The sequence below is a fragment of the Metopolophium dirhodum genome, chromosome 7 (genome assembly GCF_019925205.1).
Source record: "Metopolophium dirhodum isolate CAU chromosome 7, ASM1992520v1, whole genome shotgun sequence".
Lineage (NCBI taxonomy): Eukaryota > Metazoa > Arthropoda > Insecta > Hemiptera > Aphididae > Metopolophium > Metopolophium dirhodum.
Window position 1 is genome coordinate 27,814,156 of NC_083566.1, and position 19,329 is coordinate 27,833,484.

At 30.5% G+C, this 19,329-nt stretch overlaps 1 protein-coding gene across 1 annotated transcript in view; it reads right to left on the reverse strand.

The window, feature by feature from the left end:
• Window positions 1–19,329, reverse strand: part of LOC132948175 (uncharacterized) — a 239,878-nt gene that overhangs the window by 96,794 nt on the left and 123,755 nt on the right. The window contains exon 3 of the mRNA XM_061018530.1: window positions 9,519–10,131. Coding sequence (XP_060874513.1) covers window positions 9,519–10,024 — 506 coding nt within the window. The 5' untranslated portion in view covers window positions 10,025–10,131. The remainder of the gene's footprint in view (window positions 1–9,518; window positions 10,132–19,329) is intronic.

Genomic DNA, 19,329 nt, shown 5'->3' on the forward strand with positions numbered 1-19,329 from the left:
TTCTAATATAAAAACAAATTTAGGCAATGTACCTATATCATAATATCACATTTGCTAGGTATTAAAATTAATACAAATCAGATGGGTCCGTAATAAAAATAAAAGGTTAGGTTAGGTTTATCTTATCAAAATAAACGTGGCTCAAAATTAGATTAGGAAATAAATTTAGGCTTGAAATAAGAATTTGTTTAGGTAATTTATTATTTTTGATTTCCAATAAACTGGTTTATTTATAAGTGTACAATGATGAGATACAGTAGTACCCATAAAATTATTTAATATGCTAGGTGCCTAGGTACCTTAAACGATATGCCATTTTTTCGTTATAAGAATATAATCTTTAATTGAGAGGATTGTTAATGATACAGGAGCATGTGGTAAATAATTGTAAATAAAATTTTTCATGGTAAGTACGTTAAGTTATATTTTTAAAGGTAGGTACGATAAGACACATTGTTTACTGTTTTATAATGCCAGATATAAACAATGTTTTGATTTTAAATTCTGAGCGGAGCGATAAATGTATTGATTTTACAATGATATAATATATATGTTTATTTTATTTTTGTGTATGTTATCACCGTTGGGGGGTCAGTAAAAGTGCTTCGATTTTCTTCTACAGAATCTTGTTCGATGAAAGAGTGAATCTAGTTAGTGCATTCGGGAGGTAAACATTTTAAATTAGTCAATAGTGTTCAAAAGGTAAAAACAAAAAAAAAATGAAGGAAAACGGTAAATTTTACGCAAATTAGGTTTTTGACAAAATCGATTTTGGTTTTTGGCGTAACTCTAAAAAAAATGACCAAAATAAATAGATACATGAAAATTTCACTGGTTGTTTATATTAGCATTTTCTATACAGGATAAAATTTTCAAAAAATATTGATTTGTATATAATAATGTTTGATTTGCTGTTTACGGACATTATCAATTTTGAACTTTTTAGTTTTTTTTTCTATAAATGTCAATAAAATTTTATTGTGTAAAAATTCTTGAAAATGTATACAAGGTTTCTAATATATTTTTTTTTTTTTTTTTTTTTTTTTTTTTTTTTTTTTTTTTTTTAATGAGTAACCCGCGGCAACATAGGCCATTGGGTGTGGGGAGGGTACTGTAGGTTTTTTATATTGGGTAGGTTTGGTAGGTTTTATATTGGGTAGGTTGGTACACGTGTGTGTTGTGTTTGGCAGAATTTCTAATGGGGCACCCGTAGGTTTCTGCCGTGCCCCGGGGTGGGGGGATGGCGGCACTTGTTCTCCGGACACCGTGACTTGCCCGAAGAAAAATGCCGCCCAGTGGCCGGGAGTCGAACCCGCGACTGCCAGCGCCGCAGTCGACGCGTTAGACCGCTCGGCCACCTCGTCCCCCTCTAATATATTGTTAGAATACGTATTGTAAAATATGTAACAATCACAAAAATGTGTAAATTATTTTGAGTTACAAATTTCTAAAAATTTAAATTTTTAAATTTAAGATTTTAAAATGTAATAGAAGATTCCTTATAAAATTGTCTAACTTTATCAAAAAAAATGCTCTGTTAAAAAAGTCAAATTAAATTTTTATGAGCGTTTGAAATTTAATTTTTTACAACATTGGATATTCACTCGATTTTTTAAGAAGTGATTTTCTTATTTTGTTGTAATTTAAAATGAATAACTGTAGACACTTGAAATATGTATCTTATGATGATTTTATCAATTCCTATACTTGATAACATTTTCAAAATATTTTAACTGTTTTCGAAATGTTTACGGACATTTTCAATTTTCAATTTTTTTAGTTTTTTTCTATAAATGTCAATAAAATGTTATTTATATGGTCAAAAAGCGTGAAAATGTAATACAAGGCCCCTGATTTATTGATACAATAGTAGTTGAAGAATATTAAAAATACATAGGCACAATTTATAGTTTAAATTTTTAAAATATTAAATTATAATTAATTGCATAATTTAAAAATATAAAATCACAGTTTTTTTTTTAGTTATTTTATGTTAAAATTTGGACGAAATTACATATTAAATAACCAAGAATAACGTTTTTAGTTGTTTTGTTGTAATTTTATAATATTAATTCAACTTACCGGGTACCGTATCAATAATATTAATTAATAACAATACGACAATACTGACAAACCGTCTCTGCTCAGAATCGTTTTTCGTATACAATGATATTATATCATTTAATTAAAATTTAATACCATCCATTATTCAGTGACCCACTTGTGATTTGTACTCTACTGTACAGCAGAGCAACATCCATTTACCCACCATTTTAAGTATAACTGTCTAAATTAAAACGTTTTAACCAGTTTAAGAAACAATGGTATGCGACTTTGTGTCAATAAACGTATATTTTACTAAGGATTTTTGATTAGCTACATTGCGTGTAGTCATGTTCAATATCCTAGCACGTGACTTAAAGTTAAATGATTTGAACACGATTGCACATATATTTACTAGCCACAGTTTTAATAATGATTTGGAAGTACCTAAAGTAAACTAAAGTTTCCGTCTATACATTTTAAATAACATACTTATCCGATACTTCAAGACGTATTTAAGTAGTTAATAGGTACATGAATAAACTTACCATGTATCATTTATGGCGTATTATACTATATATTATTTTATATTTTTCATTGAAAAAACCCAATAGTTAATACTTGTTTTGGAGAGATGTTAAAATATATTGTAGCAATAGTAAATAAAAAAAAAATTATTTTGAAGGCACACAAATATTGTTGTAATTAAATGAATCAAATATTTGTACGAATATAAGAATTGAATGTTAACAAATTAAAAAAAAGTGAGTAAATATTTTGACACCACAAAAATTAGTTGTAGTCATTAAAATTTGATTTGACTGCAGTAAGCCCGTTAAAACGAAAGTAAATATTTGTGTTTAGTCTATACATTAAGACGTTAACGGCATAAAAAATATGTTAGAAGATAACGAGAGATGAGGAAAGGGTTGGATAGGTGAGCAGAATATTCTATTCGGGGATTAAACAAGTCTATATAGAGATTTCGTTCTTGCAATAAAAACGAGAGAGTGTAAGTAGCACTTATATATACATATATACTTTGAATCACTGTCGAGTTTTAATTTTGTTTATTCATTAGGATTACTATGTAACTATGTTAGACATTTTTCGAAAAGTTTTTTGCCCGTACCTAACAACTGTGCGCCACAAGGGTCTTAGACTTACTCGGTGGTTGATGGGATCCGTATAAACAATAAAAATCCAACGAAAAAAAATATGAAACTAAAAATATAAAAAAATTAACACTGCTCCGTGGACGACAATAAAACCATCGTATTAAATAATAAATGTATCATATCATTCGTGAGACAGTCTTTGTTATTATAGTATAACTATTTATAAAAGAATAAAAAGAGTAACGCGTGATATAATATATTAATGTTATTTATTTAGTTTTTCTACTGCCATCACGAGACAGATGGATTAAACTCAAGTAAAAATTACCGTATTGTTTTTTTTTCACACAAAACCACATCAACAATAAAGTATATATATAATATGTCAGAAACGTATACATTACGCTAAAAAATCCCTTCGAGTAGCGGAAGCTTGACTTTTTATAATATATTTAAGCACCCTTAAGCTTAGCACATAATGGCACTACACTAAAATGTACATTTTTCTGTATTAATTCATAATTGTCCAAAGTTCTGTCTATTCATTAATAAAATACGTATAGTATGCATTTATCTCGTGTTTAATTACTCAAGTGTCAAATGCCCATTTTGTTAAATATATTAATTTTAAAAAGCAATAACAAGAAAATAAATCAAAACTTTCAACAAACATTTGATATATTATATGGGTACTGAAGGGAAGTCCATTTAGTAAAATTATAGTTTTGCGTCAAGTCGATTTCCTAGAATTTTTCATTTACATAAAAGCTACTTTTAATTTATAACTGTAAGCAATTTAAAAAATGTGATTAAGTTTGTTATTGATCTACTTTCATTAAAGAATGTATATTCATTGATTATTTGATGAATTCTGACTGAAAAAGTATTTTAAAGAAATAATAAAGTCCCATTGTAAATATACTTTTGAAAGTTTTTTAATATATAACAGTTGCATAAAAAATTCAATATTATAAGTATATTATTTATTACCTATATAATATAGAAATATAATATATCATCTGTGCGTACTAAAAAATATTATGTTTATTGTAAATTATTATAACATACACTGTATATATTTTTAGTGTGTATAATTCCAATTTTAAAATGATCATTATCGGTCTCATTATTTGAAAATAATTAATATTTATACCTACTATATTATCTAAAATGATATAATAAATAATTCAATTCGTTGTAAGTAATCGGCGATTAGTAAAAGTTTAACAAAAGTGTATTAAATGTTAAAACCATCAGAAATCGTATAATATATTAAATTTCATATTGAACAAATAGGTACCTACATAAATAAACGATTTTAAACTCAGTGAATTATAAACGTCATTTAGTATGATATTAGAAATCTGTTAATAAACTGTGGTCCTATTCTATTATAATATAGTATAAACGGTCGTGAACGATTGAATATAATAACTGAAGTTATATACAGCTATGTACCCACAGGCTATCATCATATTTTAAAACGTTATCGTGTTAAACGTTACGTTATGAATTAAAATTGTAAGCATTATTATAATATTATACATAATATAATATTAATCTTTGTTCCGAATGCAGTTTTTGAAGCGGTCGTGTGAATGAACATTAAACACTGCAATGGTGTCCCTAGACCGATTTCTAATGGGGCCGAACTCGATGTAATATAATATGTATTCTATGCAAATATCACATAATTATTCATTAATATTGTGTAAAAAAAAACCGTACTACCGAATCCTGATTAATGCTGATACCGGTTTTGGCGACAACTTTCCGAACGCGTGCACTGCAAACGCGCCCGTCGACGAAATCCAGTGAAGGGGTAAATCCATAGATGTATACACAAACTAGACAGGCAGGCAGCCGACTCTCGTATAGGTATCGTAATGAACAAAATATGAAGTTCGTTGCCATATTTCAAGAGTGCAAACAAGTGATATGATAAGAATATGATAAATTAATAATTAATTTTAATAATTATATTTGATTAATAATTAATTAGAGAAATGGTGAAGAACTGTCCGTAATATTTTATTTATTTATTTATTTATGTATGAACGGGCTAAGAGCCCAATAGTACAACACAATTTGTAGTAATGAAAATGAATATTATAACATTTTGATGTATAAAAGTGATACCGTATCAATTAATGATAACATTGTTTGCACAAAAATGGCGACTAGCTTCATTGATAATCAGTAATCACAGTCTGTTTTTAGTTTTTTTGTATATAGCTGTGGGTAAAATATCTGAAACTGCGCTCCGTGAACGATCGCCGCATGAGATCAGCCCCAGACGCGAATGTGATATACTTGATCGATGTGATCACCTTCGTTACCGTTTACCGAATACGGTATTTTGAACGGGTAACCGCGACGGTTTCCCATTGGTGAGTCTTTGGAAAATGGCTGTCATCGTCTTCGGTTTTCTCCGCGTCCGTCGCGCCATCCAATTTTCGTTAAAATACAGTTTTTGCGTCGAAACGAGTGAAAAGAGTAGGTACCATCCAGACGATATCGATTTTTTATAGGGTTTTATATATTCTAGAATGTATTTTAAATATTGAAAACATACTATGTAAGTATTAATTAACACAATATTATAATGCTTTTATTTTGTATACATTTTGACACAAATTGCAGTAGTGTGACTTTATATATTATACTTTAATTTTTATCACTTTTTATGTCTTTGAATATCTTATATTATTCACTAAAACTATAGAACCGGAGCTTTTTTTCTGTAAATTTGATTTAAGAAACCTAAACTGGAACCGAAAAAACTTTCAAGCCCATGCCTAATAATAGAGTAGCGTTCAAAAATTCCGGAAAAACGAGTCTTTTGACATGCTTGTACTTAGATACGTATATTCAAGCCTTATCGTCTGCACCGGTACAACAAACCACGTAGCTCATTTCCAGAGGATTACGTTTTGGTCACCACGTCAAGGTAATATAATATGCACATTGTCATCTATATTGTTCACAGGTTTCTTGTGAGTTGTGGGGTAAGCCAGTTCATTATAATGCCCATCTATATACGACCATTATTTAGAATTAATTTATATTATATTACAGCGTGCAGTGCTCGAATTGGAAAAAATTAAGTGGAAGAGCTCATTTATATACATTTAAAAACTTCTTTCCAAGTGTAAAATTATTTGACGCAGACCCACGAGGGGGAGGACGAACCAACCATTCTCTCCAAACCAGCAGTCTTGATTAATTAATTATTCAATAAAATCTTGCTAAAAAAAAAATTAATAAAATTAATTTATATTGAAAAGTATTTTATTAAAAATAACGTATCCTCCTCCCTCCCGTCCGGATGAAAATGGTTTTTAGAGGCCCTCTCATTATACATAAAAAAAATTGTGGATCAGCTCCGTTCAACTGCGCATTCCCTCCCCCAATTTAAGCATTGACAACGTGTGTATATTATATTATTATATATAGGTTTGTAAATGATTCCAAATAAAACGCAAGCAAAAATAGTCAAGTATACTTAACCGAAGTGTATGCGGATTTTAAGTTATAATATTATGAACAATTATTGTACATAATCGACGCTTCGCTTATTGTATTTGTATTTAAGTTTATAAGGTCCGAGTTAAACGGGTGGTAAAATAACTGTTCAAAATATTGTCGACGGTGAATTGGGTTGGTGAAAAATGTTTGTTATCAAATATCTGTTTCTGGTTAGGCAATATCTGACAATTTTGTGTATGTAAATCATCAATATCATCATACAATTCTGAAGTGGTTATAAACCCGAGTAGGTAGGTATAGTCCGGTAAAAGCAATATAATATTCAAGTACATAATATGTATATATTATATATATATTATAGGCTATAGGTAGTAATAAAATGGGCTGTAAGGACTTATCCGTTGCAGCAGTAGGCGTAATTCCACTGCAGTGTATTACGCGTGTTCGGTGTTGTGACCTACGTCTTACGAGAGATATCGTTTTCATCCCTATGTATAAATAAACCTGCATCACGGGTTCAGGGGCGTTTATTAGGCGGGAGAGTTTATTCCGGAAGACACTTTTTCTGGTAGTAAAAAATCTCATAACGTTTAATGCAGTACGCTGGTACAGTGGTATATACGCAGCACTACTATTACACTTCAGACAGATCACATTATATTAAATAAGCCCAGTAGTTTTCAAGGAAATCGCGAAGAAATGTAAACAAACAAACACCCAGGCCGTAGTTTTCAACAGAATCGGCTTTTCGAGTTCAACGATTTATGGTTGCTTTTAAATTTAAAGACACCCGCCCATTTGGCACGCCCAAGTGCCCAACTCCTGTATATCATAGATTATATTTTATTTGTAAAATATATTATGTATAAAGATATATCAGTGCAGTTGCACACTGGTGGTATAATACTCAACGGTTTTAATCATAAAGTCCTACCTATAAATAATTTAAGGTACCTATCTATCTAATGGCCGTGATAATCGCGTGTTAGTGTTATCGGGCGTGTAATACGGGGAACGATCATCTGTTATCATGATTCATGACACGTATAAATTATTGTACATGATATTATGATATATAAATATTGTATCATGTACTGTAAGTCCGTGTTGTGTTAATTTAAAAAACTTCCATTTACTGTAGTCCTCAAACCTGACTTCCGACGAACGGATTGCAGCGGGCTAACCTGTTTCAACGATACCTACCGAGCAAATTTTAAGACATCAGTTTATTTTGGCGGGACCAATTTTACCCGAAAAAAAGAATCTATTTTCCTCCAAAAAAAAAAAGAGAGGTACTTACCATTTTCCTTCGCACATTTGTTTAAACAAGAACCATGCATTTATTTTTCCGAATATTAAAATCATATCATAAAATATATTTATTTTTTAAATACCTATTAGAATTATTTATTTTATTTGTATGAGAAAATATCAAACTTTAAATTATGACCCGAATCATTTGATCTTTATTCTTATATACAACTATATAGGTAAGTATATTTATAACACGCGTAATATGATTAATTTATAAGTAGTTAAAATATTAAAGATAATTTGTGTATAATATTTATCTATATTTATTTGAATTTGAAGTTGTTATAGTTCCAAAACGAGTAATATTTTAATATATTTTATCACAAAGAATTTCAATTTTAAATAATTTCATATTTGATGTTTACCTAATACGTCCTGTCTATACATCCAAATATAACACGTATATAATGGCCAATATTCCTTGACAGAAAATAATAGGTACCAGCTCTCATTCAAATTAATAAGTGGATACAAATTTCTTATAACAGTGGTGGAATATATTATAGTATCTTATTTTTGGTAAATAGCTATACGGTTATATTTGATTTATGTGTGACCCATATTGGCATATTGCCAGACTATATGTTATGATATTCTAAAATATTGATTTACACTAATCAAGGATAGTGTATTATTATGGTAAACGGATAATTGGTCCCCGCGAAAAAAGTGGTAAATTCGACACTGGCTACTCTTCATCTTATTATAAGGCATCTCAGTCAATATTTCCTTGAAAAATATTCTGTATTTTATTGCCGATTATTCAACCTGTTATGGTTAGTTTTTTTTGACCGTTTATCGTAGATGCCGTAACAATAATGGAGTGTTTTAATACCAGCCACAGAGGAATTAGGATACCAAAATTAGAAAAATAAAATAATGTTCAATATATGTCACAGAAAAAATATATTTGACGGAGACCAATACTGTCCGAAATCCTTTATCTGGATGCTATAAAATAATATCTTTTACAGATTCGAAAACAGCGATGAGAACCGGCGACCACCGTGCCCAAAGTTTGATCAAAGATGCGTTTTGGGGCGGAACTCGAGTCGAGAGATACCTTGACGACAAATTATTCGCTTACGGGTACAATATAATAATTATTAATTATTGTTCCGCGAAAGCGTTTAATGGATTGTATAACATTATCATTATGCGGCGTTAAGTGACGATTTCTGAGGGGAAACCGAAACCATCGTCGATTTGGCAGCGAAATTCGAGGGCGATTTGTAACGTAGGTATATATATCACGTACGTATACCTACCTATATTATGTATTATTTACGAACGGATTTATTGCACGGCACGTCAGCGGAGACACGCGTTGGCAGACGGTGTAAACGATAAGTATTAATATTTGGTCGACCGTTCGGTATTTATCGCAATCGCGGTTACCGCCCGCCCAACCTCCGCCGAATCACGGTATATAATATATACGGCGTCGTACTATTATTGCAACCTGGTTACGTAAGTAGCCCGCGGTGGCAAACCGCGGATACCGCGCGTACCTATTAATAATTATGTAATGATGACGTTATGCGAGATCCTCACCTGGGTATCGTGGACAGACTGAGCGACGACCGGCTGGACAGCGGTTCGTACCGGCCGGTGGCGCTGAGCCAGACGGCCACGTCTCCGTCGTCGTTTAGCGAATTGCTGGACGACCTGCACTCGTACGGCTGCCACAACAGCGACGATATGGCCCGTTCATAGTTGCTCGTGAACGTCCTGCTCCTGGTCAGACTCGACACGGCGCCACCACCGCTGGCCGCACCGCCACACGTCCACGTCCGTGGCCTGCGCCTCTGCGGCCCGTTTCCCTGCAGCGCGACAGCGCATCCAACGGGCGGCGGGCAACACGCGCACTGCGACGACCACGACGGCGGCACGTCTTGGAGCTGGTTTGCGTCACCACCGGTTATAGTGTACACCGCCGTGGCCGTCGAGTCCGCCGGCCGCTTTCTCGTCTTGTAATTGACGGCCGTGTCCCGTCCGCCGACGCCGCCGTCGCCGTCGCCGCCACTGCCGTCCGGCTGTTCTTCTCCGCCGTCGATCATCGTTCGTCCCGCGTCGACACGACGACACTTTTATTATTGTTGTTGTTGTTGTTGTTGCTGTAGCTGTTGGACTGAACCATCGACCGCGCTCCGTTGGACGTTTCTACCTACAAGCAAAAGTTTAACAGTCAGTGGCGGTCAAATTATTTTGTTATGTGGAAGGACGAGACTGATTTTTAACATGCGCACTTTGATCATTAAAACATAACTTAAGGATTATAGATCAATTTATAAATTAAAAAGTTAATTAATAAGTAATAATTATTGTACATAAATTTGTTAAACCGTTTTGCCAATTTATGTGATACTTCACGTTTTGTGGCTATATTTACAATCCAACGATGAATAGCGTAGAAACCAAACCATTGGCCCTAACCTACTACTCTAGAGTAACATGTCAATTACATCATTTTTGAATATTTGAGTTTTAAATTAAAATGTTTAATATATTTTTAATTTAACTAGGTATAAAATAAAATATGAGAAAAAACCTAAGAAGTTATACTTTATAATTTATGGAAATGTTTTATGTTTGAACTAGTAATTTATTGCTTATATTATTCAAACAAATTTTTCTTTATAGCTTATTAGTTATTAGCCTAAAGCATATTTAATAAGTTCAGTATTTACCTCTACAGTCCTACCAGAGTTTATTTTTATTATAGTTGGAAAAAAATAATTTTGGTATCAACAATCGTGAATAAATATTCATATTTTATCAGATGATAAAAAAAATATTATTATTCACGTTATAATTTCTTTATAAAAATATATAATATTATTAAAAATATTGAAAAAAAGGTCACGGGGAGATATTATATCCCTCATCACTTTCTCCACCATTTTCACCACCACTTTTAACAATAATCATAAATTATAGTATAATAAATTATTTCGGCGATTTATTTATTTTCTACAGCGTTACAATAATAATACCATACCCACTATATTATATCAATGATTCGTCGTTTTACTATATTCAAATGATATGTAGGTATCAGCTGAATAATGAATGTATACAGCCTAATCATAAGCGTGTATAGTTTTATGACCAAACATGATACGACGGAGGTGACAAATGAGTAGATATAATATACTGCAATACGGTATTAGGTTTAATTAAATAGGCACAGTGACAGTCGTGATTGCGCCATTATGGTCGACTGGTTATTTTTTCTTCTATAACGAATATATTATTATATTAGCCATTAGGCAGTACACAGTATATAGGAAGCGGTTAGTGCGCACATCTATACACATCATAATAATAGCGAATACGCCAATATAATTATGGTCGGCTAATATGATATATACACATGACGTATTCCTATGGTAGGATGGATACCGCAAACAGTCGTACTGCATAGTTTAGACATGGGATATGGTTGTTCAACTATTAAAATACTTGTTTGCTCTCAGAATATTATAGATTCGTAACTACGCCGCATCGTGGTATATTATGCATATCAATCTATGTAGGTATGTATGTAATATATATGCATCTATGTAATATGTATGTATAAAGTCAACGGCATGGAGTCGAGACTGTTATTATTATCCGTGATTATTTATAGATTACAATTTACTGCGCCACGAAAAAATCACATTTTTTTTTTTTACCTTTTTTCGTTCTATGCCAGTACCTATAGGTACCTACTAAAAAATATAGAAAATGTGATCAATAAACCCTTTTCCCTTTTTTTCGTATAAGGGGCGAGGTGATTGCACAACCACTCATGTATTATGTACCTACACAAACCACCACCAGCCAAAAGTTGAAAATTCGAATTTATCTGCAACGTGTACGTAAAAGGTACAATTTGTAAGTTTGTCAACTAAAAAATATTTGCTAGCCAAACAACAACCTATAATTATGTGAAAATACGTAGTAGGTACCTATTATAATACGATATATTATTTGTCTTAATATTGGTATTGGTATTAACTACCTATACCTATAATTATCATCCATTTTTATAGGTAGATACAAAAAAAAATTTTTTGAATAGGTACATTCTAGACATGACCACATATTGTATATTTGTGCTAAATGTATAATACATAAACTCTTTGATGACCTTGAAAGTGTTTTTCACAACAGTTTTAAAAAATGCAAGATTATAAAATTATTAAGCTGTTGACGAGTTTTGTATGCATATTATGTGAACTGTAAAAATAGACAGTACCATAAGTTAATTATTAGTTGAACCTATATTAGTCGGCGTTTATTATAAAATCCCGGGAAAATTGGATATTATGCATTTTAAATGTTGGAAAGAAGCCAGTTTTATGTATATTGCGTTTTTAGAATACAAAATCATTTACCTTTGCTCGGTCATTATAAATTGTGTATATGAATACTAAATATTACTAAATATTACTTTATTGGGTAAGTACGCTACACGCCATTCATTATTCGGTCTATTGTTTAAACATTTATGATCAACGGTATTATTCTATCAAAGTTAAAAATTGTAATTATAAATTTTTTATATAGTCTCATTATATTTTGGTTTTGGTGCATTCGAAATATGTTTTATAATTACTTTTTGAAATCATTCATAAGTTTCATAATAAACTTTTAAATATTTAAACTTTTAATATTTTAAATACGAATTTTTCTATCTGTTTAAACTCATAATTATTGATAAACAAGAAAGGGTGATTTTAAAATGTCTTTTTCACAACTTAAAAGTTCAACGCATATTTTGCTGGTTTTGCGTGATAATGACTAAAGTTTATAACGATGATCTCAGACAAAGATCAAATCGCCAGTTGTTTTTTTTTAATTGTATGATGAATAAGATATGATAACGAAAAAACACATTTACACATCGTGTCGGTCGGAGAAATCGTATGGCGTGCGTCGATCGACTTCAGAATAACGAGTAACAACACTATCACCTATATTATCATCTTGAAGGTCAGCTGAAGTATATTTAGAGCATTACAATAATTATATTATGATATTGATATACATAACGAATACTACGGGGAGGAGACAATAATGGTGTATATAAGGCGCAAGTGAGTTGGGTGCAGCTGAATAATACGATGCATATAATATAATATAAGGAAACCGGTATCATATTATATTATCGTATCGTACACGTGTTATGATGGATGTCTAAAATGACATGGATGGATATGATATATTATGTTGAGACAAACATGGGAGCATGCATGCGTATTAGGAGTGATTTCGTACCAGACATGTTCGGAACTTCGGGTATTATATGTGTATTAGGTATATATTATATTTTTCAACAGTTGGAATTAAAGATTAAAGAGGTCTAAGTATATTATATCATATTGTTTCATAATATACATATTGTATATTATTTGGATAATGATATCATATAATAATATAGGACTTCACTAAGTAACAGGATACCTTTGCAGTATCGATATTGCAGTTATTTGCAATACAACTGAGAAGACATTCAGACTTTGTTTCCGGGATTACTTTAGACTACGCACTTTGATTTAATTACAAAATTATAATAGGAACAAGAGCTGTATATTATATCAATTTCTATTAAACTAAAAAAAAAAATTGAATACTTTAAATCTTAAATCCTTTAGTCCTGTTTCTCTTGGGACAATGCAGTAACGTAATATATTATAATCATATTAATTTCAATATAAATCCTAAGTTTGCTCGTTGTTCATTATGCATGTATGGTAACTGAAAATAATTGGGTTTAACCAAAATCCGTACACGTTATTTAGGAAGATTCATTCGTATTTCATTAAAAAGCAGTTGCACTTGAAGCATCAGTAATTTCAGTTCAATTAAATGATAAGTATCTCGCATTGAGTTACTGCCTGTCGCAATAATTATTATGAAAGTATAATCGGACTAAGTCTGAAATATCTACCAAATTGTGCCAATCACGATTTTGAAAGGGTGTACAAATAAAATCAATTAACTTATAAGTCATAATTGTATAGACAAATTTCCAATTTATTTTAATTACATTAGCAATAATCGTGTAATTTGTTTAGCACTTCTTAGCTTAATTTAGTTGAAATAATAATGTGCAATTAACAAGTTATTTAAATCATCAAACAATACTTTTTTAAGTACATGTTCGACGTTCAATCAAATTTGGTTTATATTTTACATTAATTGTACTATTTCCATATTTTATTATTCAAAGGTACATGACATAAAATAATAATCTGGTTTTGACGTAGTTTTAAAAATTGTTTTTTATTTTCTGATAATTATTTGTAATTAGTAGTTCATAATAAATCATTTTAGCGGAACTATCTCAACATAACACTACCTACTTAGTAGAGTATTAAAAGTATAAACCGTTAACGATATTAAAGTGATATCATATTAGAAAATAAATATTTAATACTACCAAAAAGTCATAATAATTAATAAGGTTTATCAGTATATATTATCTGTTTTCTCGGAAATCATAATTTAAGTAAGGACATTAACGCATAATGCATAGTATGCATTAAATATGGTTTTAAAGTCAAACGGCTATAATATTCTTTAGTAAGTAATTAAACTTCAGAAACAGTATCCGTAAAAACCAGGGTAATAACTAATGAACACATTTAAAAAAAAAATACGACGGGACAATATTAGTATAATATTTTTTATATTATCTTAAAATACGTTCTATAACACAACCCTTCAGGCAACAGATACCATTTAATGCTATTAATATATATTATGATTAAATATTAGTTTTTACCTGTTTAAATTTAAATTATTTTTCAATTATGTTTGGCCGGTAATTTACCGACGGTATTATTGAAGTTGAATTAAATAGGTACAAACATTATAATAAAAAATAAATACAGTTGACATAAAATATATAATTTTAAAAGTAAAAAGTATATCAAAGAAAGATGTGATGTAAAAATGTTGAATTTAAGTAATAATTTATAAAAAAAATGTTTAGCTTTGAATTAATTGATTGGTAATATTATACATCTATATTATGTTGACAATTTTTTTATTGGTATCTAATTTAATGGTTGTTTCCATGGTTGTACATAATATGAATTTTAATTGCATAAAAAATTAATTACATTGTACAATTCTACATTAATTTGCTAACAATGCAAGGGTCAAAATGGTATACGCACTAATGTGATATTGAAACAGGGCTTATTTGCATGATATGTAAAATAATTTCCTCTTTGATAATCCATTATTTTTGGCCAAATTTACATTACGTCAGTCTGTTCAAATCGGTCACAAAATAACAAAATGGAGGACTGTACCAATAAATACTTGGCATATTAAAATATACATAATGGTATTGTGTATGGCATAATTAACTATCGATTTGTATTTCGTTGGTATACATATACATATTATGTTTTAAAATTTGAATTTGAAGTATTTTAGCCATACTTAAATATGATAGTATATCTACTGTATATTAATATATTGTAGCTAGGATTTTAGCGGGTTCAAATATGATATTATTTATCATGTTTTGTTTTATTTTTTATTGTACAATATTACAATAATTATTAATAAGTATACAATATTAATGTTGTCTGTGCAATAATGCCAAACATTCTTACGACTTTCTTTTGTTTTATTTCCATTAAAGTTCACTACGATGGTAACATTTTTCCACGAAAAATCATTCGTATTTTTTACTATTCAATTTTTCATTTACAATATGTAATGTAGATGTACACTTTTGAAATTGTGCAGTAATGCAATAAAAATAAAACTTTTCTATGGACTCGTAAAAGTCCATTGACCATAATTGACAAAGTTTTTTATTACCAAGACATCTTTTTCTCAGATTATATTTATTGTAGTGATGTAATACAAAATCGTTTTTATCATAAAATATACTTTTGTTGAATTAACATTTTAAAAAAAATAGTCAATCAGACGGCCGTATTATTATATAATATTATAAGCTATTTTAATATCATTACAGCTAGAGTATAAGGTGTAGTTATATACCAGAATTTGGCGAGATCTTATATAATTCTGCAGAATTAAAATAATAAATTATTCAGTCAAAATAATTAACAATTAATCGTAATAGTATGCGTGTCAATATGATATTATTTATGTAGATAGTTTGATAGTTTACATCGTATTATAAATAATATAGTTATAAACTAAACACTGAACAGTAAATGCACAGTAAATATATTTGTCTATTTGAAACTGTACCGTGCAGTGGAATGTTAAGGGTCGTATAAAATATTTAGTCGACGAACGAAAGTGGTAAATAACTATATTAGCTGAACGTTGTATCTCATTAGGTATACGGAATTTGCAATTTAACAGGATTATTATATATACGGTTACTGGTTAGACACCAGGAGCTTTTTATACAGTTTAACCGAGCGTCATTGATTTTTCTTAGACCTCTAACAAACCCTTTTCGTTTAGACACGGGTAATACAGTGTCAACATTGGTCGTTGTTGTTGTTTTCGCGGGACGTCCGGAATAATAACACAATCGATTAAACGTGGTAAAAAACAAATCGAGCCAATTGAATATTTATTTTTTAAGACTTCGCGATGACGTGCACACACAATAATTATATATGCACGCCTGTGCCCAGTTCGTACTTGACGATATATTTTCATCTCGTGTAAAGGTAATAGTCGTCGGTATTATAATAGTACCTAGGATGCATTTTATTAAGGCGAGGTAAATACATATCTACTCGTAAAAACAGTGTATAGCTAAATTGTCTAGCACTAATATATTTTATAATACAACAAGTGTCTATATTATTATTATATGAGTGATTATTTTATCGTGGACTCAATGCTGTATCTTGTCCGAATATTACTCGATTAAATTTGATCGTTTTAAAAGTTATACTATTGTATATTCTGTATTTTATATAATTTTTAATGAATATAATAAAACTATAATATCTTTAATATTAACTGTAAACAGTAATATGTTATTTTTCAGCTCGTGATAAAGATATCACCCTGTAAAGTGTAAATTATTATATTTTGGAGTGCAGCCAAATGATAATATTTACGGATACATAGTAATATGAACGACTATATTATTATTATTTCACAACCATCGATATTTTATTTTATTGTACATTTGTACGGATGTATTGTTGGCTGCCGGGTCCGGATTTGGAGCCCGCGACAATACACAATATTATTATATTACTCTCGTAAGTTCTACATTCGTCTGTATACGAAATCAAAGCCAATAGATACTATCGCCTTACGATTTCAGACGATTATAATAACAATTATCGTCGTACAGATGATTATATTTTCTACATTTAACTCTGCACAGCAGTCTCTATAGTTATTATTTTTTTTATTGATCTTTAATCCCGGCGACTATGACCATTCGCTGATTGTGGGGTTTTTATGATTGTATAGGTAGTAGGGTTTTTACACGTGTGTGTTGTGTTTGGCAGAATTTCTAATGGGGCACCCGTATGTTTCTGCCATGCCCCGGTCGGGGGGTGGTGGCATCTTTCTTCAGACAGTTGCCTGCCCGGAGAAAAATTCCACCCGAAGCCGAGGATCGAACCAGCGACAGCGCGCGTGGCAACCGACGCCTTGACCACTCGGTCACTCAGTCCCCCTCACTATAGTTAGTATTAATACATTTTCAACAAACATCCAATTCAACGTAAAATGATAATAAACTGATAAAAAAATATTTAAGTTTTGTACGTTCAAGTCCTAATTTTATTATAATAATATTACTATGCCACGTTTGATATCATTATTAAGGTTGGCACACCCGGAAATTCCCGGTAATTTTACTGGAAATGAATATTTCCGAGAATACCAAAAACTGCCAAAATGAAATGTCTAGGTACACCATGGTTGAAATATACAGGTTATTGCATATCGACTCGGATTGTTATCATCAGAAACAAAATGGCTGCGTAAAGAGATATCACAGATATACATTTTTCTTTTCATCAAAAATACGCTGACAATAGCTAACAAATTTAAAGTAATAAGTATATATACTTGATTATTATTGGCTCCTTTTACGCTGCCATTTTTAATTTTATCATCAAATATTTGATTGAGAAGAGGTATATAATATGCAATAACCGTGTATATTTCCACCATGAGGTACACTAATTATTTATTGTTATTTAAGATAGTCACGTCATTTGGTTTATGTATTTTTTCAGGTACAGTTAATATTTTGTCAGAGTAAAAATATATTTTGTTCAGAATAAGTATATATGGCTATATATACTACCTAGTTACCAACTGATGAAACCTTTTAAAGTAGTTTTTAAATTATGAGAGTAATGACGAAAATATAAAAATAAAAGTAAAAAAATAAAGACACAAATATTTTGATGATCATTCATTGTTATCGTTACACAAGGAACGCCAATGAAATGTTCATATGACATCAACAATATAGGTACCTAGTATATAACCCCGCATTTATTTTCTCTAATCGCTAGTTAAAAGCTATATAATATAGACAAGTCAAAAGTCTAGGCCCTAAGGTACCCATACCGGAAAGTGTCCCGTAAATTTTTTTAAAAAGTAAAACAGTTCGTAGAAACAGGATCTCGATACATCCAAAAATATAATTCGTTAGGTACGAAGAATTCGTATTGCATCATTTAAAAATTTACATCAAGTTTCTGTGGTATCCCCATTTTTGTCATACCTATTAATTAAACGGTGAGATTTTAAGTGTTTAAAAAAGCTTAAAATATTAAAGAAATAAAAAAGGTGGACAAGTGGGTACCACTTTGCTGTACAGTAGTTGTAATGGATGTGTTATATTTGAATACAGTGATAAACCATTGTATACGGAAAACGATTCTGAGCGGTTAGCGTAGTTCTTATAATAATATTATTTTTTATTCGTTGCTATGGTGATATACAAAGCGTTAGAAATTAAAATCCCATTTTTAGCGGTTTTTCGTAATTTGTTGGTAGTTTTTCTCGACGTTTTCTAAAACTAATTGGAATTTTCAATTTTGACCTCCCAAAAAATACCAACTAGGTTCACTTTACTATAAGAAAAGATGCTGATCTCAAAAATAGAAGCATGCTTACTATCCAAAATGTTGTTGACAGACAAAAAAAGAAAACACACACATCATTGTAAAACCAATAGGGACATTCTTTCGGTCCGCTCAGAATCTAAAAATCTGATTTATACTGCATAAATTGTATGAAATTTAAATTGAATTACTACCGATAAAATATTTGATGAATTAAACTCTTATTTAGTAAATACAATGTTAAATGTTTTAGATTCTGAGCGAAGCGATGAATGTATTGATTCTACAATGATGTGTGTTTTTTTTTTTTATTTTTT